The sequence below is a fragment of the Erythrolamprus reginae genome, chromosome Z, assembly GCF_031021105.1.
Source record: "Erythrolamprus reginae isolate rEryReg1 chromosome Z, rEryReg1.hap1, whole genome shotgun sequence".
In the NCBI taxonomy this organism is placed as follows: domain Eukaryota; kingdom Metazoa; phylum Chordata; class Lepidosauria; order Squamata; family Dipsadidae; genus Erythrolamprus; species Erythrolamprus reginae.
The window spans coordinates 128,784,770-128,804,788 of NC_091963.1; the positions used below are offsets into that span (position 1 = coordinate 128,784,770).

The following is a 20,019-nucleotide window of genomic DNA, read 5'->3' on the forward strand; positions in this document are numbered from 1 at the left end:
GTTAAGTATGGTAGTTACTAACTAATTACTATCCAGTGTTATCTCCTCAATTTGCAACCTTTTTTTCACTCCAGGCATCATCTGTCTGGAACCTTTTTATAGGCTAAAATCAGGGGGAGCAGAAGCAAAGTATAATCAAAATCAGGGGGTGGGGGTGACTTTGAGTGGACTTCCTTTCTCAATCTATTTCTCTTCTGCTTCACAAGCGATGGCTCAGGAAGCAAAAATATTGTAACTTTTATCAGGGAACAAAAATATTGCAACTTTTTACCAATTTTACTATACCTACTCCAAGTAGAACATAAATGCTGTTATAGCTTTTCCATAGAGTCATTGGCAAAATCCAATATTTTCATCAAAATGACTAAAGTAGCACCATACTTCTGCAGTACCAGGCAAGCCCTTAATGCCTGTAGCCACATACATGCAATTCAAATGGAAGTCTAGATTGGTGAGTTGCTTTCAGTGGATAATGTTTCTAAGACCTGCAGTGGCAGATACAGTATCACTTGACTTATAATATTTCATTTAGGGGCTGTTCAAAGTTATAATAAAAGTATGGAACAACATGCTCCCTACCAGTTCTTGCATTTGCAACCATGTCCATGTTCACATGTTCAAAATTTAGGCATTTGGCAACCAGCATGTACCATATTTTTTCGCTCCATAAGACACACTTTTTTTCCTCCCAAAAGGTGGTGACAGCAATCCCCGCCACCTGAACAGCTGATCGGTGGTATTACTGGAGGCCGGTCCAACCGCCAATCAGCTGCTCAGAGGCAAAGGCTCCAGCATTCCCCTGCGGAGGCAGCAGACATGGAGGAGGCAGGCTCTTGGCTGTTTGCTGCAAAGACGCCAGCAAAATAAATACTGGATGGATGCTGGGAGGCAGAGGCAGATTTTTTCCCCCTTCTCTAAACCCTAGGTGTCTCTTAGGGTCAGGACTCAGGAGCATCTTATGGAGTGAAAAATACATGGGTTATGACAGTTGCTGTGTTCCAGAGTCATATGACCATCATACAAAACCTTCCCAGCAATCTTCAGACAAGCAAAGCCACTTGGGGAAGCTAGATTCACTTAACTGCAGTTATTCGAATACTTGTAGGTCAAGGTTGAACTGTGGGATTCTTAGTGGTCTCTGAGCTGGTTGCACTGATATTGTTATCTAGTTGGGTAATAAAACTTCTGCAAGAACGAAAAAGGCAAACTTAGGGAGCAATGAGGACCTTGCAATGATTTACTTATGGCAAAAATGGTTGCAAATTTGGGCACAACTTATGTAACAATTACCTTGCTTAGCAACAGAATTTCTGGTGCCAATTGTGATCATGCCAAGGACAACCTGTAAATTGCTTTTGGAGGGTTTATCCCACAATTCTGATATTTTCACTGAAGAGATTCTGATCAGCTTCCAAACAAACCAACAAAGCTGGGTACGCGGTTTGCTAATATGAAGAAGTCTGGATTTTTTTTTTAGCAAAATAAAATAAATGATGCAATTAGATAAATGTAGAGAACCAGCAATATCTTTTATAGGCTTGCTTCTAAAGTTTTCAGTTTCTTCTCTTAAATTTTAATCTACATGGAAATGTGTTTTAAATTAGCCCCAGGCTTTTGCCTATGCTCTTCAGAGCAAACAGAAGCATGTACAACGGAGGGAAAAATCATTATTAATTTTCCTCTTTGTACGTGTGTATATTTTAAAACACATTGTAAATAACATCAATTGTTGTTTGACAAAAGACTATAAAACTATAAAATCTTATTTCAATTCAAGGAGTTGTTCCTGAAAAAGGTGACAGGATAATAAGAAAAGGTATCTGAGCATAAGAGAGGGCACTTTAAATAGCCCGAAAAAACTGCTTGTACTACATTTCAAAAATAGAGGAATTCAGACTGACTTCAGATGTACCCAACTTAGAAATTAAGTAGTCTGTGGATCTTAATCCAAAATAAAATGAGAAATAGATCAGGGTTGATTTGCATATGGTAATTAATCCACGTAAGCGCAAAAGAAAATTCCATATTGCTTAGCACCAAGGCTAAGAGTATGCAGACAAAATGTAGATATATAACTTAGGGCAAGGGCTGTTAGGTTAAATCTTATATTAGGAGATGGGAAGCTATTTGGATTTTCATTTCTTTAAAAACGTTTAAAGATTTAATTTTTCACCAGCCAAATTGACTTTTTGGAGGAAACCACCAAAGTCAAGGACACAGTCTATCTATATTTTGCATTTATATATATATATATATATTTGCTTGCTTGCTTTAAAAAAAAAACCCAAATAATCTATTTCACGGTATTTGTAATCTGGCCGAAGCTGCAGACTCTGTCCAAAATGCCACAGAGAAAAATTAAAAGAGAGATCCCTCCTCCTCTGCCCCAGATAGCTACATTAAACATTAAAAAGCATAGTTAAAAGCATAGTGGGATGGTTTTCTTTCAACATCTTTATAAAATGTAGGGAGGGAAGGTAGAGATATCCCCAGTATAGTCTACTCAATCATCCTCAAAATGGCAAGATTGCGTTAAAAAACTGCCCGCATTATTATTATTATTGTTGTTGTTGTTGTTGTTGTTGTTGTTGTTGTTGTTGTTATTGTTATTGTATTGTTGTTGTTTTGTTGTTGTTGTTATAATATTAATAATAATAATAATAATAATAATAATAATAATAATAATAATAATAAACGCAGCAAATGAGATCTCTATCCTGGATTTCGTATGACATCACCAGTTGGGTGCTTCCTAAGCACCTAGGACTGCGTGATGTAGTAGCAAATTATGTGTGCCAACCCCAGTAAAGCGGCCTTTTGCAATTGACAGATGGAGATTTTGTCAATTCCAATGGTTTTCAAATGTCCACTGAGATCCTTTGGCACTGCGCTCAGTATGCCAAGGACCACTGGGACCCCTTTCACTGGCTTATGCCAGAATCATTGCAGCTTGATTTTCAGATCTTCATATTTTGCAAATTTCTCTAGCTGCTATTAATATTAATAATAATATTTTACCAGCATCCTGAGCGGAACAGTAGCAGCTATGTCAAGATAGTCTCCATTACTCTAGGACAGCATTTCTCAATTTCAGTGACGTTAAGATGTGTGGCCTTCAATTCCCAGAATTCCCTAGCAAGCCATTATTAGACAATTTTCAAGTTAATTCAGGTGAATGAAGATTTAGACTCAAGCAAGTGAGGGTCAACTGCTGCCTCAGACAGTAGCGTAGAATGATCTGATAACCCATCTGATAGGTTGGGGTTATAAAAGAAGCTGAGATTGTTTTAGACTTCATTAAAAAATTTAAAGGAAGAGATTTATTGGACAAAATTAAGAAATTCAAGCAGCCGCCTTCCCATTAAAATCACAATACTCTATTATATTTCAAAGGAATGCTTAGCATAATTTAAATTCAAACTTTCATGAATCTTCATCTAAACCTTGCCTGTTTGATATTTTCTAAAGGAAAGAAAATATAATAAATATTTGTAGAAAGAAAGGAAATATTGTAAATATTAATTATAATTGGATATTGGAACCCCTGAGAGTCCAGAAGATAAAGAGACTGGATTTCTGGACACAAAAATAATATTTTTCATTTAAATATTATAGATTCATTTCCTTCATGCGCAGCAGAGAAAAATCATGAGCCACTAAATGATGTTTTCCTTATGACACCCAAATATTGCCCCAGTAGCCTTTTTAGAACCAAGAATGGACTTATTTTTTTTATTTTTTTTATTTATTAAATTTGTATGCCACCCCTCTCCGTAGACTTGGGGCGGCTCACAGCAGTGATAGAGACAATGTACAATACAAATCTAATAATATGAAGTTAAAAACCCATAATTTAAAAAACATGTACACAACACACCATACATAAATTATATAGGCCTGGGGAAGATAATTCAATTCCCCCTTGCCTGACAGCAGAGGTGGATTTTGAGAAGTTTACGAAAGGCAAGGAGGGTGGGGGCAATTCTGATCTCTGGGGGGAGTTGGTTCCAGAGGGCCGGGGCCAGCACAGAGAAGGCTCTTCCCCTGGGTCCCGCCAAATGACATTGTTTAGTCGACGGGACCCGGAGAAGGCCAACTCTGTGGGACCTAACCGGTCGCTGGGATTCGTGCTTGAATTCAGATCCCTCTGAATCAAAGCTAGCATTCCTAAACATGGCATCCTTTAAACCGGAAAGAAGGAAAGATTAAAAATTTAAATTAATTGGGAAAATAATAACAGCTTTCTCCGACCTGGCACTTTCCAGATTTTCTGGGACAGCAACTCCCAAATTTTTCACCCAAGAGTTTTACTAAAGATCCTGAAAATGACCATGCTGGAGGGCTGTCAGGTTAAAAAGGATTGGTGTAATACGATAGAACAGGTGAGTCAAGCCACAGGCTGGGAGAAGAGTAGGTAAGCGGGTATGTGGTTTTCTACAGCCATGCCTCCCTTGATTTCATCACATGCTCATTTTCAGTGCCTCCTCCTCCTCACACCACCTCTGTCTGTTTTTCCCAACCCTGACCCCCTTTTCATCTCCATCCATTGCTCCTATCCCTACCCCTCCCTTTATTCCACTGCCCACAAAATCTGGGCCCCACAGGCGCCCGCCGCCTGCCACCGACAGCATTTGACTCCTGTGCCACCTCCTGGTACCTGCATGACTACAATGCCAACGCAGCTCCTTGGAAGCATGAGTAGGAGGCCTGGAAAGCAGGGAATTGGTGAGTAGGCTTTCCCAATTGCTGTCCATCCCCTTGACTCACACTTTCAGTTTGGTCTCTTTGCACTTTGTAATCCCCTCCAAAAGGACATTGGACATCAACTCTGAAATTTCCAACTCAGGCTCTTGATTTCATGTAGGCTTTTATGGCTTTAGAACGACAGCAAAAAGGGGCCCTAGGAACTGCATTGTCGGGAGGGAAGTCACTTGAGGAGCAACAAAAAGCAACAACAGGCTAGGCTAGATTGTCCTGCGCAAACACTGTTTTTCATTTTGTTGTTGTTGTTGTTGTTTTGCAAAACGTTTTCGGCATTTTAAAGCATTACTAATGTAATCACCTCTTTGGACAGGTAGTCCTCGACTTACGACCACAATTCTGTTGCTAAGTGAGGCAGTTGTAAAGTGTGCTCTGATTATTTTACAATTGTTTTTGCCACCTCTGCTAAGTGAATGGCTGCAGTTGTTAAGGGAATCGTATAGTCATTAAGCAAACCCGGACTCCCAGATTGACTTTGCTTGTTGGAAGCTGGCTGGGAAGATTACAAATGGTGGATCACATGACCTCAGGACACTACAACTGATGTAAATACCTACTGGTTGCCATGCATCCAAATTTGGATCACATGACCTTAGAGATGCTGTAATGGTAACAAGTGTGGAAAAAGGCCACTTCAGTGCCACTGTAACTTTCAACAATTACTAAACAAATGGTTGTAAGTCAAGGACTAGCTGTAGTCTAATACAATGCTATCAGCTTTTCAACTCACTGGCATCTCCTTCTGTTTCATGTTTCAGCCAGCCTTCAGATGGTCCCCTGTGTGAAGTAAAATGGGTCAGAATCATATGGCTTTTTTTAGCACAGAAGACCACACATAACATTAAATCTTGGAGTAACTTTAGGGGTCACAGAATTTTAGTGAAGGTATCTCATAGGTCATTGGTAAAACCTTCTACTTAGTGCAAGATATTGTAGTTATGATTTCAGGGTGTTGCGGTGAACTAATTTTAGGAATAATTTAAAAATATGACTAAGTATGACTGAAGTAGGGGCCTACAAGATTGCAAAGCTCTGCAGAGAATGGCAGCAAAGAGATTCAGTAGAGAAAATCTATTTCTTTCTTTCTCTCTGGTGGTTGAATAGGGGATTGATGGATTGAATGAACACATATCTGCTATCCTTACAGAACATTTCAAGAACTCTAAAACAGATAGTCCTTGATATACAAACCCAATTAAGCCCAAGATTTGTTGTTAAATGAGACAACTGTTAAGTGAGTTTTGCCCCATTTTATCTATCTGTCTATCTATCTATCTATCTATCTATCCATCCATCCATCTTTGTCTATCCTATCCTATCTATCTGTCTGTCTGTCCGTCCGTCCGTCCGTCCATCCATCCATCCATCTTTATCTGTCTATCCTATCCTATCCATCTATCTATCTATCTATCTATCTATCTATCTATCTATCTATCTATCTATCTATCTACTGCCCCTCTCCGAGAATTCAGAGCGACTTACAACATATAAAAAAGAAAACAATACAATATAGTAGCCTAAATCCAATTAATTTAAAACTGAATATACTAAACTATAATTTTATATCCTTTCTTGCTACAATTGTGAATCACTGTTGTTGGTAGGTTAGTAGCGTAGTTGATTAAGGGAATCTGGCTTCCCCATTGACGTTGCTTGTCAGAAGGTTGCAAAGGACAATCACATGACCTTGGGACAAAGCAACCATCATAAGTATGAACCCTCTGAATTTTGATCGCAAGATTGTGGGGATGCTGCAACTGTGAAAATCAGTCATAAATCATTTTTTTTCCATTGGAGCTTTGAATGGTCACTAAATGAACTGTTGTAAGGTGAGGACTACCTCTAGATTGGACCAATTATTATTTTTAATTTTACATGTATACTGCCTAATTACAAGACTAATTATTATTCTTATATAATCCTGTAGCCTTGTTCCCTCAAAGGCCATTTTCTACATCATTGACCCTGTTGCCCCCTAGCAATGCTAATTAAAAATACACTGCTACTGTATTGGACAGGGACTTTCCATTCAGCTGCAATGGCCGAAGGCTATTAAAATGTTGCTTCCATGAGTAGATTATTCTTTATCCTCATTAAAGCCATTTAAATTGGAAGTGATCATCTTTTGTACCACTAATAGCCTAGTGTTATCTCTGTCAACCTATTTATGACTATAAAAATAGTTCTCCTGAATGAGAGACCTTCTAGTTTTATAGGAAAGAGGAAAAACCTTTGTATAATCACTCTACTGTACGTCATTCTTGTTTCACAATTTTTTATTTCAGAATTAACTGCTTTTTCAAGTGAAGGACTGCACGGTTTTTTTCCCCTGGACTGTTTTTGTGCATTTCATAGAATCTGTAGCATAAATGTCCACTCAACGAGTTTATGATTTCTTTTAAGAAATTATATGCTGTACTTCACTGAACTGTAATATATTTTGGGCTATGTTGGACTGACAACTTATGACAGGCCCTTTTTATGTCAAACCTTTTTTATATGCCAAATATATCATAAATAAAGATTAAATTGTATTTGGAGAGCTGTTGGAGAACAATCTACTGAAGGCGTTTTCTATTAATTAGCTGTGTTTTTCAGACTTGGCAAGTTTCAGACAGGTGGACTCCAATTCCCAGAATTCCCTAGGCAAGGCAAAGTTGCCAAGTCTCAGAAACAAGAAATTAGTTGCAGAGGCTGCCTTCTGTTGGAATATTAACAGGGAATAGCATCAGTACAACTTTCTTTGAGCTTGGAAGTCAAGCAGGGTCTACTGTAGTTAGGACTAGAGCAGGGGTGTCAATCTCAAAGACCGGGGCCTGGATCCGGCCTGTAGGGTGCTTAGATCTGGCCCACGTGGCCACCCTGGAAACAGCAAAGGACTGGCCTGCAATGCCTCTGCCAGTTCCATTTTTGCTGGCAGAGAGTTGCAGGAGGCAGTGGCAGCTGAAAACAGAGCTTGGGAGCCTGTTTTCATGGACAAAGCACTTGGGTCACCACAAGCGCCTCCTACACGAGTTACATCCTGCTGGCCATGCCCACCCTGACACACACACCACCAAAGTTAAACACACACACACCACCAAAGTGATACGGCCCTCAATGAAATTGAGTTTGACATCCCTGGACTAGAGAAAACTCGGAAGCTTCCAAACCTTTCATTGGAAAAACTTACTGATCCAAAAATGGTGTCCAAGTAAAAAGGGCAAGCCAATAACTTTGCCCATCAATCGTTAGGATGTAGGATGGATACACAGGATACTTGACATACTCTTTTTCTCTTACAGTAAACCAGGACCTGTTCAGTGCTGAATTGATAACTGGCATATTCATTACAATGGAAGACAAGCTTTTATTCAGGCAGAAAGGGTATTACACATATCCATTTATCAACTGTAAGGGATTGTGCTGGGGTGTCTACAGGGAAATGGTAAAAAAGTAGTCAAGATGGCAGCCACAACAGTCTGAAATCCTGTCTCCTTTTTTACCTTGGATCAAGATACCACAAAGTTTGGGAAAGTAGTCCTCGACTTACAACAGTTCCTTTAGTGACCGTTCGAAGTTACAATGGTACTGGGGAAAAAATGACTTATGACTGTTTTTCACACGTACAACCATTGCAACCATGCCCATGATTATATGATCAAAATTCAGATGCTTAGCAACTGGTTTATATTTATGACAGTTGCCATGTCCTGGAGTAGTCGTGGGATCACTTTTTGCAACCTTCTGACAATCAAAGTCAATGGGGAAGTTAGATTCTGTTAACAACCATGTTACTAACTTAAGAACTGTAGTGATTCAGTTAACAACTGTTGCAAGAAAGGTTGTAAAATGGGAGGGAATCACTTAACAAACGTCTCACTTATAACAAAAAGTTTGGGATCAATTGTGGTCATAAGTCAAGGACTACCTGCAGTGATTTCCATGGGTGTTTTTATGTAGAGAGCAGTGTTTCTAAACTCAGCAAATTTAAAATGTGTGGAGCAGGCCGTGGAATTCTGGGAGTTGAACTCCATACATCTTAAAGTTGCTGAACTTGAGAAACCCTAATGTAGAGCAGCATATGCAAATATCATGCAAACCAGCAGATTTTTAAATCCTCTATTTAAGCAGTGCTTTTCTATTATTGAAGCGATGCTATTTATACTGCCCCTGCAAATCTCTGTCAAGAGCTTAGATCCATACAAACAGGCAATGTGTTAGCATCAGGCAGTTCACTTAACTCACCCCCATTTTGTATACCGTATTTTTTGAAGTATAGGACGCACCTGAATATAAGACACACCTTAGTTTTGGGGGAAGAAAATAGGGAAAAAATAATTTGCCTAACAGGTATTCACCTTAGTTTGATCAGCTTCCACACATTGGTTTGCTGGTTTAGAGCACGTGCCCTTTCTTTTTATTCCCTAGTTGAGGATAAAAAACAGTTTCTAAAACACTTCACTTCTCTCTTCAGAGAAAGAAATGATGAGAAAAGCAGGCAAACGGAAGCAAAGCACAGAAGATCACTTCACTCATAAAAAAGGGGGAAGATCGCTGGCTAGCAAAGCAGGGAAGTTCGCTTGACTGGCGTTAAGGCTGAAACACGGCTTCTAAAGCCCAGAAGCCCAGCTGATTGTTGGAAGGTGCAGCAGTGAAATAAACAGGCAAAGGGTAGATCGCATAGAAGCACTCAGAGTATCTCGTTAGGGCTTCACTCGTTAGGGCTTCACTCATTAGGGCTTCACTCAGAGTATCTCGTTAGGGCTGAAAAAAAGTTTAGTAAAAGCTACATTGGAGTATAAGATGCACTCAAATTTTCAGTTTCTTTTAGGGAGCAAAGGGGTACGTCTTATACTCCGCATAGAAGCACTCAGATCGCATAGAAGCACTCAGAGTATCTCGTTAGGGCTTCACTCGTTAGGGCTTCACTCGTTAGGGCTTCACTCAGAGTATCTCGTTAGGGCTGAAAAAAAGTTTAGTAAAAGCTACGTTGGAGTATAAGATGCACTCAAATTTTCAGTTTCTTTTAGGGAGCAAAGGGGTACGTCTTATACTCCGCATAGAAGCACTCAGATCGCATAGAAGCACTCAGAGTATCTCGTTAGGGCTTCACTCGTTAGGGCTTCACTCGTTAGGGCTTCACTCAGAGTATCTCGTTAGGGCTGAAAAAAAGTTTAGTAAAAGCTACGTTGGAGTATAAGATGCACTCAAATTTTCAGTTTCTTTTAGGGAGCAAAGGGGTACGTCTTATACTCCGAAAAATGCAGTACTTCTTGGACATGGGCACACATGTGCATACACCAGCAGGATCCCCACCCCCTCCAATTTGTAAAACACAAGTCATACCAAAAAAGAAATGTATCAGGCTATTTCTTCATTCTTGTCTTCTCCTGTCTTCTCTTCTATGGTACAGATAAAATAACAATTAACTACTTCAGATTAATCACAAGCCGTAACATATCATGTCAGTCCCTCACCAGACCTTTCTTCTTACTTTTAAATTAAGGATGTTTATTTGTGTTTAACAGAAGACCCACAAAAAGCCTCAAGCCCAGTAAGGAAAACAACAAAGGAAAGGAAAGTGACTGAGAATGAGCAGATGTGAATAAATTGTAAGAATGTTATTTTTAGGCATGCCGTTAATTTCAGTCTCAGAGCTCAAGGTAGTATATTCCATACATAGATTTCTCTAATCAAAGGTGCTCCAGATGTGTAAGGCCCTCCAGAGGCTGGGTTGGGAATAACAGGGGTCAAAGTTCAGCATACGGAAAGGGCATCATGTTGGGGGGGGAAACCCTTTAGTAGGCATGTAGCAGCCCTCCCTTTTTTTACAATCAGGATTAAAATTCAAAAGAGACAGCAGCAAAGCTGGCCAAACCATTAAAAATGTTGCCGATTTGAGTTGGGTGCCAATATCTTCATTTCTATTCTTCTCACCTATCATATGTATAGGCACACATGCATATCTTCCTAATTCCCCCTCTTCCCTTGCTTCCATGTCCTATGTGCTTTGGCTTTATTTCATTATTATCTGTTTTCATTTTCAGGGCAAATATTGCGCCTGTCCATGGAAGAGAACGATGGGGAGCCCTTCAGCCCTAGAACTGAGAGTTGGGATGTCAAACAGTACCTGCCCTTAAAGCATAGAGAGGAGGGGGAAAGAGAATGCTTTAAAAAACAGTGTTTTTCAAACCTGGCACCTTTAAGAGGTGTGCACTTCAATTTTCAGAATTCCTCAGCCACCCATGCTGACTGGGGAATTCTGGGAGTTGAAGTCCACACTTCTTAAAATTGCCAACTTTGAAAAATACCCCTTTAAAAGGACATTAAAGGTAGAGACCATTAGGGGAACAAATTGATGGAGCATGGGGCTATGGATACAGAGCTGAAGCGAAATTGGGGGGAGATGAATTGTTGAAGGAGTTTTTAAAAAGCAGGCAAGACAATCCGTGGCTTGACTGAGCCACCGAGTAACGTCTCAGCACCATCCATCAAGTGGCAAGCTTCTTGTTCCTGGCAGAGATGGGGCTTCCCTCGTGTTCTTCCCAGGGGTGGGCTACATCAATATTTGATTCCAATTAATGCCCCATTTCATACGTCTTGTAGGGTCTACCCTGTATTCTCGTAACGCCCCGACTGCGTGAGCCAGGTACGTATCTTGTACCATATACCTCAGCCTGCTTATTTATACGCCTGGGGGTGAATGGGAGGCATTTTTCATTTTTCACAGGCAGCTGGTTAGAGATGTCTGGATGAAGCTGGCTGGGGCTTCATGCCAGCCTCTGGTTCAGAGATTGGGTGTAGGAGAAGAATCAAAAACAATTCCATCAAGCAGCCTTTAGACTTCTTGTCATGGCCTTATTGTTTATGCCAATATTTGTAGCCCCACTGGATTGAAAAAAATTAAGTCATGAAGATTCTGTGCATTAGATACAATTCTTAGGGGATCCTAGCCTTAGTTGCACAGTTTCATTGCCTAGCAGTACCATGGTTCTCACTTTATGCTTTCCATTGGATCAGATTCAAACAATGTTGTCCATCCAAATTCTTGGTACAATTCTTGCCATTCACACTTCTAAGTTTTCCTGTGTGTGCACATCAGTGCTCCTCTCTTTTTTCCATGTGTCCATTGTTTTGCATATGTTTACCTAAGCATCTGTGTTATAAGCATATGCAAAACCCCAAATCATGGCCAAGGAAATAAATGAGTGGCTTGCCCTGGTTGCAAAATTGAATTCTGGGTGTAGACAACAGTGTGTGCAAAACCAGGTAAGTGTCAAACGAAGTAGCTGGTGAAATGTTTGGATACCGTTGCATGCTAAGGAAGCTCGGCTTCCCATTTGCACATTCAAAACTAGTGCTAATGGGACATAAAAAATGCAATGCATTTGCATGCATACCTGGTTCGAGCTGCAGGTGAACCTAAAGGGTAAGCGTGCAATCTGCTGCTTAATTGCATTTGATTTAAAGAGTTGCACGCGAAAATAAACTGGATAGTCTCCTTGCTGCTTAAGTTTCGCTTCATTCAAGTAATTCTGGACAATTTTACAGAATTGTCCAGTAAAAAGTTAAAGTTTACTTGGTGTGAGTGAATCTTAGAATGTGCCAACTGTTCCTGTGTAGGTAAAAATGAACCGATGAGCACAGGAAATCTGCACTTTGCACGTACTGTTATTCCTTTTGCTCCATGCTGCGTGGCAAAGAAAGGGTGAGGAGGACATGCTGATTATATGCAAAACTCACCTTCTTCTGCACACAAAGGAGTTAACATTTGCTTGCACAAGCTATCCTGCTTAGCATTTCCAGCCCTTATGATCAGGAATTTGTGTCTTTCTTTGTTCCCAGCTCTGATTACCGCCTGAGACTGGCTGGGCATGTGAACTCCAGCGCTCCCTGGAGGAGGTCAGCCTTGCTCTGCTTTCACTCCAATCTCACTTGTTGCTTTTGGGGTTGGGTTGGGGGCTGCTGGTGAATTAGTGTGGAGGCCTTAGGACATGGTCTTCTTTCTTTAGTCAGGATCATTTTCTCTCTCCTGCACTGAGTTGGGGCATCACACGAGATCTAGTTTGGATGTGTTTGCACGACCCATCTAGTTAACTTATTAACTCAGCTGTGAAATCATAAAGTAATCAAATTAGCTAGGTTAGCACATCACTGTTAGGCTAAATCATTGTGACCTTGTTTCTGTTCATTGTGTCATGTGAACACACTGTGTGTGTAGCAGGGTTGAGCCGCAGCCATCTCTGACACAGAATAACTCTTTTGCAGGACAGTACAGGTAGTCTTCAACTTACAACCTTTCGTTCATAGTTATGAGGGATTCAAAAAAGATGTGCTGACATGACCCTGCAGTAACATGATCGCAATTCAGCGACCTGGCAACTGATTCCCATTTATGACCATTTGCAGCATTCTGTGGTCATGTGATTAGGATTTGCAAGCTCTTTTACTAAATTCCAGCAAAAACATCCTTTGAGGAAGCTGGATAACCTCAACAACTATGTGATTCACTTATCAGTTGTGTGATTTTTTTTAATAACAGTGGTAATTTGCTTAACAAACAATATCATAAAAATAATTGTAAAATAGGATCCGGCTTGGCATACAACTGCAATGACTTAAATGGAGATGCCGGTCCCAATTACGGTCATAAGTCAAGGACTCTCTGTACTGTGTTAAGAGAGAGAGAGAGAGAGAGAGAGAGAGATGGAGTTGGGCTTCCACACGCTAAGAAATTGCACCAGGTTTTAATAGATTCAGTGCAATGTTCTAATAAGAAAGCTAATGCCTCCCTGTTACACACTGAATATGTAAAAGCATGATCATCTGACAATAGGAGCATGCTTTGTAGATGGTCCTGGGATGACATGTAATGACTTACTATCTGCATGCAAACATACAAAAGCACTACATACTGTATACCATGCCATATAGGTTTGCAAAGAGCACACTAGTATATGAGATGGTATACTTTACATATATACCTTGAATCATCCAATTCCAATTCACAACAGTCTGCAGTATGTATTCTGAAGTGCTGCTGGTGGGCTACACAAGCACAACAATGGATCTCTTGGTATTCATTTTTATTGGTCTAGATCAGCCTTCTACTATTTGGTGGTCTTCAAATGTATACGATTAAAACTATCATAATTCCCAGACAGCATGAATAGTTTAGTTAGAGAACATCAGGTTGGAGATGGATAGAATGGATGGATAGATAGACCAATATCCAACAAACATACATGTACTATATTTTTATAATATATTGCATACACCTCAGAATAACAACTGTGAGTGGTGTGGGCTCCGTTACTTTCTTTTAATGAAAACGAGTATAGAAGTGCTTTTAATAAAACAAATATTAAAAAATAAAACAAATTCCATGCATATATATTATACCAGAGTTTCTCAAACTGAATTCTGTTTGAATTTGATAGGGTTTCCAGAGAAATGTTTATCCCGATCCTAGAGTTTTGCCCTTTGATCAGGGACTCCAATGTTTTTTAACAGGTTCTACAGCTTTAAAAAAATTGAATACCCCCCTCCCCCCCTCAGTTATATGACTCATGTATTGACCAGGTTTAACCTGGAACATATACTTAAATTATATAAAAATCATAAAAACCTCTCTTGTGCATCTCCTCCTAAGATTTTGCTTCCTGCCATGTGGAGAAGCAAAAATACACTGGGATGCGCATGCACACATGCAAGAGACCCAAAGCTGCATGCGCAGCCCACTGGTAGCGGCAGTAATGGAAATCTACCCCAATTAATTCAATTCAAATCATGCTACCAAGAGTCTGTGGTGAGTTATTACCAATGGATCCTATAACCAGCTGTGCACTTACCTTTGGAAGAGCTCCAAAGTTTGCATTGGTAAGGACAGTAGGCCTCTCCAACTTTCACCATCCTTAGGCCACCTCACTCCATCCCAGAACTAACACCATTTTCAGAGCAGCTACAATCAATCATGGCCGTTTCCCAATGTGATGAGTACCATGAAATGTTCCTTCTATTGAACAAAGGTGTGGGGTAGGATGCAGGCCCCACGGGGCCCAAAGGGATGGCAAGCAAGAGGTAAGCAAGAGGTAGATGGGAGAAGCTTTGAGAGAGGCCCAGAGCTAGGAAAGCACTGTATTGCAGGCTTGGGCTTGTGCTAGGCCTCCCTAGCACAGGAAGCAAAATCTTGTGAGGAGACGCGAGAGAGAGATTTTGGTGATTTTTTTGCTTCCGCACATGTGCAGAAGAAAAAGTTTGTGCATATACAGTGGTACCTCGGTATTCGACCATAATCCGTTCCAAAAGTGTGGTCGAGAACCGATTTGGTCGAGTACCGAATTAATTTATCCCATAGGAAATAATGGAAATGGGTTTAATTGGTTTCCAGCCCCTATTTCCTTTATTTCCTATGGGATAAAGATCTGAGGAAGGGTGGGGACAGCTGCAATACCGGCAGTTTCGGGGGCTCCTTCTTCCCTTTAAGCAACTACACCAACTTTCTCCTTCTTAGCGAGGGCGGCTTTCCTTCAAGCAGCAGCAGCGCCGGGAACGTCACATGAGAAAGGGAAGCTGCTGACGTTCCCGGCGCTGCTGAGTGCCCTCCACAAAAGGCTGGGAAACACAACTTTTTAGGAGTCGCGCATTCTGGGTCCCCCCCACGAGGGAGGGGGGGGAGCGAGGGATGGACGTTTTGTTTCCTTCTGACTGACCAGCTACGAAGGAAAACATTCTACTCCCTCCCTCCCGAAACCCGCCGGCCCAACTGGGACCAAGTTATCTTGCCAAGCGGGCGGCGAGGGAACCCCGTCGTGTTGGGGATCCTGGAAGTGGACTTGGCGGAGGCTCCCCACGCCGGGGACGGCACCCCAGAGACGGTTGGCGGTGCCCCTTAGCAGGCGGCCGCTCTTGCCCGTGAAGGTGGTGAGGTACTCCATGAGGAGCTGCCGGGATTACATTTCGGATAATGAACAAAATTTTCTCTGGCTGTTTTCTCTGAATTTTTGTTCAGATACCGAAGCAAATTTTTGCCGAAAATTTTGTTCGATATCCAAAATGAACGAGAAAGGAAGCGTTCGAGTACCGAGGTACCACTTGTAATTTATTTATACATCAAAAAAGGAGTGGATTAAGCAGAAGGAGTGAGGCGGCCTAAGGACGGTGAAAGATGGAGAGGCCTGCAGCTACAATGAATCATGGCCCTTTCCCAATGTGATGAGCACAATTAAATGTTCCTTCTATTGGAAGGGTGTATGGAGAGAAAGGTGCAGGCCCCGTGGAGCCCAACGGGATGGCAAACAAGGCAGGAGATGGGAGAGGCGTTGAGAGGCCCAGAGCTAGGAAAGTACTGCATTACAGGCCTGGACTTGCGTTAGGCCTCCCAGGGCTTCCCCTACTTCTAAGATAACCCATGCTCCGTTTAATGACCACATCAGAAAAAGAAGGTGGGTAGGTTGCTAAGCAGAACAATCGTGCAATTGCGATTTTTACTTATTTATTTATTTGCTGCCCAACTCCTTCCAGACTCTGGGCGGAGACAGACAGACAGACAGACAGACAGACAGACAGACAGACAGACAGACAGACAGATAGATAGATAGATGGATGAGAGAGAGAGAGAATCTTGAGTTGCCTTATAGTAAAATGGGCTGCCAATAAATTTTATAAATACATAATGACTTGCCTACATGAGATACACAAAATACTTAAGTCATAACATGTTCTAGTCCCATGCATATCCTGAACAGGTATATTGTCATATGAAGTAAGTGTGGCTCCCATGTTTTTTCTGTATTACACAAACAGCTTTCTTTCTTAAGGATAAGTGCAATTTTTTAATATATATTTTTGAAACCTGCAAAGTTTTTTTCCTTCTCTTATGAAGAAGGAAAAATATCCTTTATTTTTTTCTACTTGCATTTTATATATTCTGGAATGATTGGGGTTGGGAGGGAGTTATATAGATACAAACAGAATTATAAAGCTTAGCCATTATAAATCAGTTGAATTAGGGAAAATCAGTCCCTGGGAATATTTTTAACAGCTTTTTTTCTCTCTATTTTTGGATAAAGATGGATCTAATTTGGGGGAACAGTAACAACTGCATTCCAGAGGTGTCCAGAGGTGGGAAGTAAAAATACCATAATAATCAAGATGGTAGCTAGGACTGCATGATTGAAGCCCCATTTCTTTTTTCATATATGTTGAGACAAACTTAAAAGGGACAGGGCATCAATTCCCATTCCTAAATTCTGCTTCCTCAGAACAGATTGTTCTTTATAAATAGGAAATGCTACAATCGCTGCTGTTCATCTCTCTAACAAATGCTGTTAGAGTGTGTAGGGCAGTCCTTTTCAAACTTGGCCATTTTAAGATGCATGAACATGATGCAGCCAACAAGGAATTCTAGAAGTTGAAGTGCAGGCATCTTGAAAACAGCCAAAGTTGAGAAACGCTACTATAGGTTGTAATTTTGCTGGATCACAGCCAGGAAAATCAGAGCTGCCATAATAGTTTTCAATTCAGGTGGAGAGCATTGGGCAGTCCATTTCCAAATTTGCTACCCCAGAGTTCTCCCCTTGATTGTAATGATAGCAGCCAGACTATCCAGGCCCAGTAACATTCTCATACCCACACCATCTTCTTTGCTAACCTATGTTCTGCAAAGTCTAAGGGGGTGGAGGAGAGATTAATTTATGGTACTACTGGGAAGAAAGCAGGAATTCATTTGAAGTCCGGATGAAACAATACATACCAGCCCAATCACTGATCACTAGATAATCACATGTATTGTTTTAAGTAATTATTACTTAAGTTTTTTTTTAATCAATTATTATGTAGTTCAAAGTTGAACTTTGTTATAGAATATGGCATGGGTTTGTCAGGGTGGTTTAAGATGCAGGGTAAGTTCTAACATGAAGGAATCAAGGCATTTCCAGGCACTATTTTTAGTGGGCAATTATTCTGCCTTATTGGTAGCATTTTAAAAAGCAGAAATCCAGATGACGCTATTTTTTATAGGTAAATATCCACTTTTTAAAAAGACTGAAAAAATAATGAAAGAGAAGATAGAATGGTTGCATTAATGCTTTTCATTGGCTTTAGTAGGTCACTCCACTGGAAATATCTTCAACTAGATTTAGCAGTTTTATAAATCTAGCTAGCTATTGTATCTAGTGATCTCTGCTAATTTAGGAACCGCCCTATTGTTGTCTAGATAGCAGTATGGAAGTACTGAAATAGCACTCAGTTTGATTTTAAAAGGACATTATTGAGAATTTCAGTGGTGGAAATCCATGCTCTATGGTGTGCCAAAGTTGGGAATAGGCACTGTTATTCAGGGGTGATTTTATAAACCACAAACTGGCCTTCCTCAACAACCACCTTCCAATTGTGTTGAGAATGCAACTTCTAAAGCATGCCAAATTGTGGGAAGACTGCTCTAAACCTCCCCAATGTGTGATTTAATAAAAGTAAAAAGCTGTTTTAATTAAAACAAAATAAAATCAGAGTGCCCCAGTTTGGACCATACAGCCAGATCTCTGCAGCTGATGAAGAATTGGGAATGGAGGAGAAAAAGCTGCTGTTTCAGAAATCATGATTATGAAACCACAGATTTTTAAATGCAGCCAACATTGGGGTAAATGGAGCAGATCTGAATCAGTGTAAAGTTATCAGTGAAGCATAGCAGAAAGTAGCTTTTTCCCCTCTATGCTATTGAGATTGCTGGCAGAGTGCCTTTCAGTCTTAACCGGACTACTGTTTTGTTCATTCAATTCTCTCATCTCTCTCTTTCCTTCCTGACAGCACTCCCCACAGGCTATGAGAAGTCCCACAGCCTGAACAGCATTGCTGGTCTACCTCCATCTCCAGCACCCCCTTCCTTTGGCTCACCTGGTTCCGTCCGACGTCCTCGCTCGCCCATTCCTTCCATACTCTAGAGACACACCAGGAATGCTTGGGGTTAGCTTGTGTGTTTGTTTCTTTAAAAAAAAAAGAAGAAGGAAAAGGAAAAAGAAAAGGTAATGCCAAAAAAAAATAGGGGGGCAGAGTTAAAGGCAAAGAAAACACTCTCTGCCAAATGCATTGGAATACACAAAATGCAGGAGACACCCATACAGGTGGTGTTGCACTAAATTTGCACTTTCTGGAGCATCCATGAGAATTCTGAGGCCTGAAGCCTTCGATCCCTGTAGCTTTGAATCAGGAGTACAGCTTAAGCATCTACTGCAGGAGGAAGGGTGAGGGATGGTTTGCTCTGAAAATCCAAACACTCAAAAAGCAGGAGAGGAGATATGTCAAGGACAAACGTTGCAGGAAAGAGCCCAAGGCCCTCCTGTCTGGATTCTCTGCATCCTTCCCTTCCTCCACCTTACCAGACTGCACAGTATTTCTCTGACCCTGGCTTTGCAGTTTCTCTCTCTATTTAATGCTTTTTCCCTTTTCATCATCTTACTCAGGACTTTAATGAGCCATAGAGCCTTCCTTCCTTCCTTTCCTTCTGTTTTGTGTCTCTCGGTCTGTACCTTGTTATCTACGTTTGGTTTCTCCGTCCTTCCTATCTATCTCTGAACTTTTCCCATAGAAAAATCTATCTCTGTGTTAAATCTTCCCTCACGAACGACATGTTTCCAGTCTTTCTATCTGTCTCTTAACTTTCCTTATTTCTTTAATGAGCGGTTCCAGTTCTTTAAACACATGGACCCTCCACCGTTCCTCTGAAGAAGGCCATCCACTCATCTGCCTTGGGTCTTCTGTCTTTCCTTGGAATTGTTCTTCTGTTCTGTGCATGGATCTTCCATCAATCACAAGCAATAAGGTCAGACTCTCCCTTCTGCCTGGATGCATGATAACGACTTTCCTATGATGTAGATAATCCAAGAATAATCAAGTTCCCACAGATGAAAGAGCTGATGGTAAGCGCAGAGACCAGGATGGGGTCTGGGAGAAGGCAACTCCAGCATCTGACTAGGTTTGAAGAAGCTAGAGAACCATCCTCCTTGTTTTGCCTCTCTCTTTCCTTACTTGTCTTTTGTTTGTCTCTTTTTCCACACACAGAAAAGGACAACGGAGCACTGCTTGTTGAGGTGGGTGCTTTCACTGTGATTTTTTTCCCTGTTTCCATCCAAAGTTGAGATGGGATGCTCTTTTGATCTGATTGCAAAAAAAAAGAGAGCGGGGAAAACAAAGAGATATAAGAACAACAACCAAAAGAACGCAGGAAAAAGAAATATATTTTTCAACCGAAAAAGAATAATCGCAGGATCAGAAAATTTA

At 40.8% G+C, this 20,019-nt stretch overlaps 1 protein-coding gene across 1 annotated transcript in view; it reads left to right on the forward strand.

Moving 5' to 3' along the window:
• The window catches only part of LOC139154923 (voltage-gated potassium channel KCNC1-like), a 59,365-nt gene extending 40,682 nt beyond the window's left edge, over positions 1–18,683 (forward strand). The window contains 4 exon segments of the mRNA XM_070730029.1: positions 8,046–8,142; positions 8,247–8,275; positions 8,278–8,328; positions 18,550–18,683. Coding sequence (XP_070586130.1) covers positions 8,046–8,142; positions 8,247–8,275; positions 8,278–8,328; positions 18,550–18,683 — 311 coding nt within the window.
• The last annotated feature ends 1,336 nt before the right edge of the window (positions 18,684–20,019 follow it).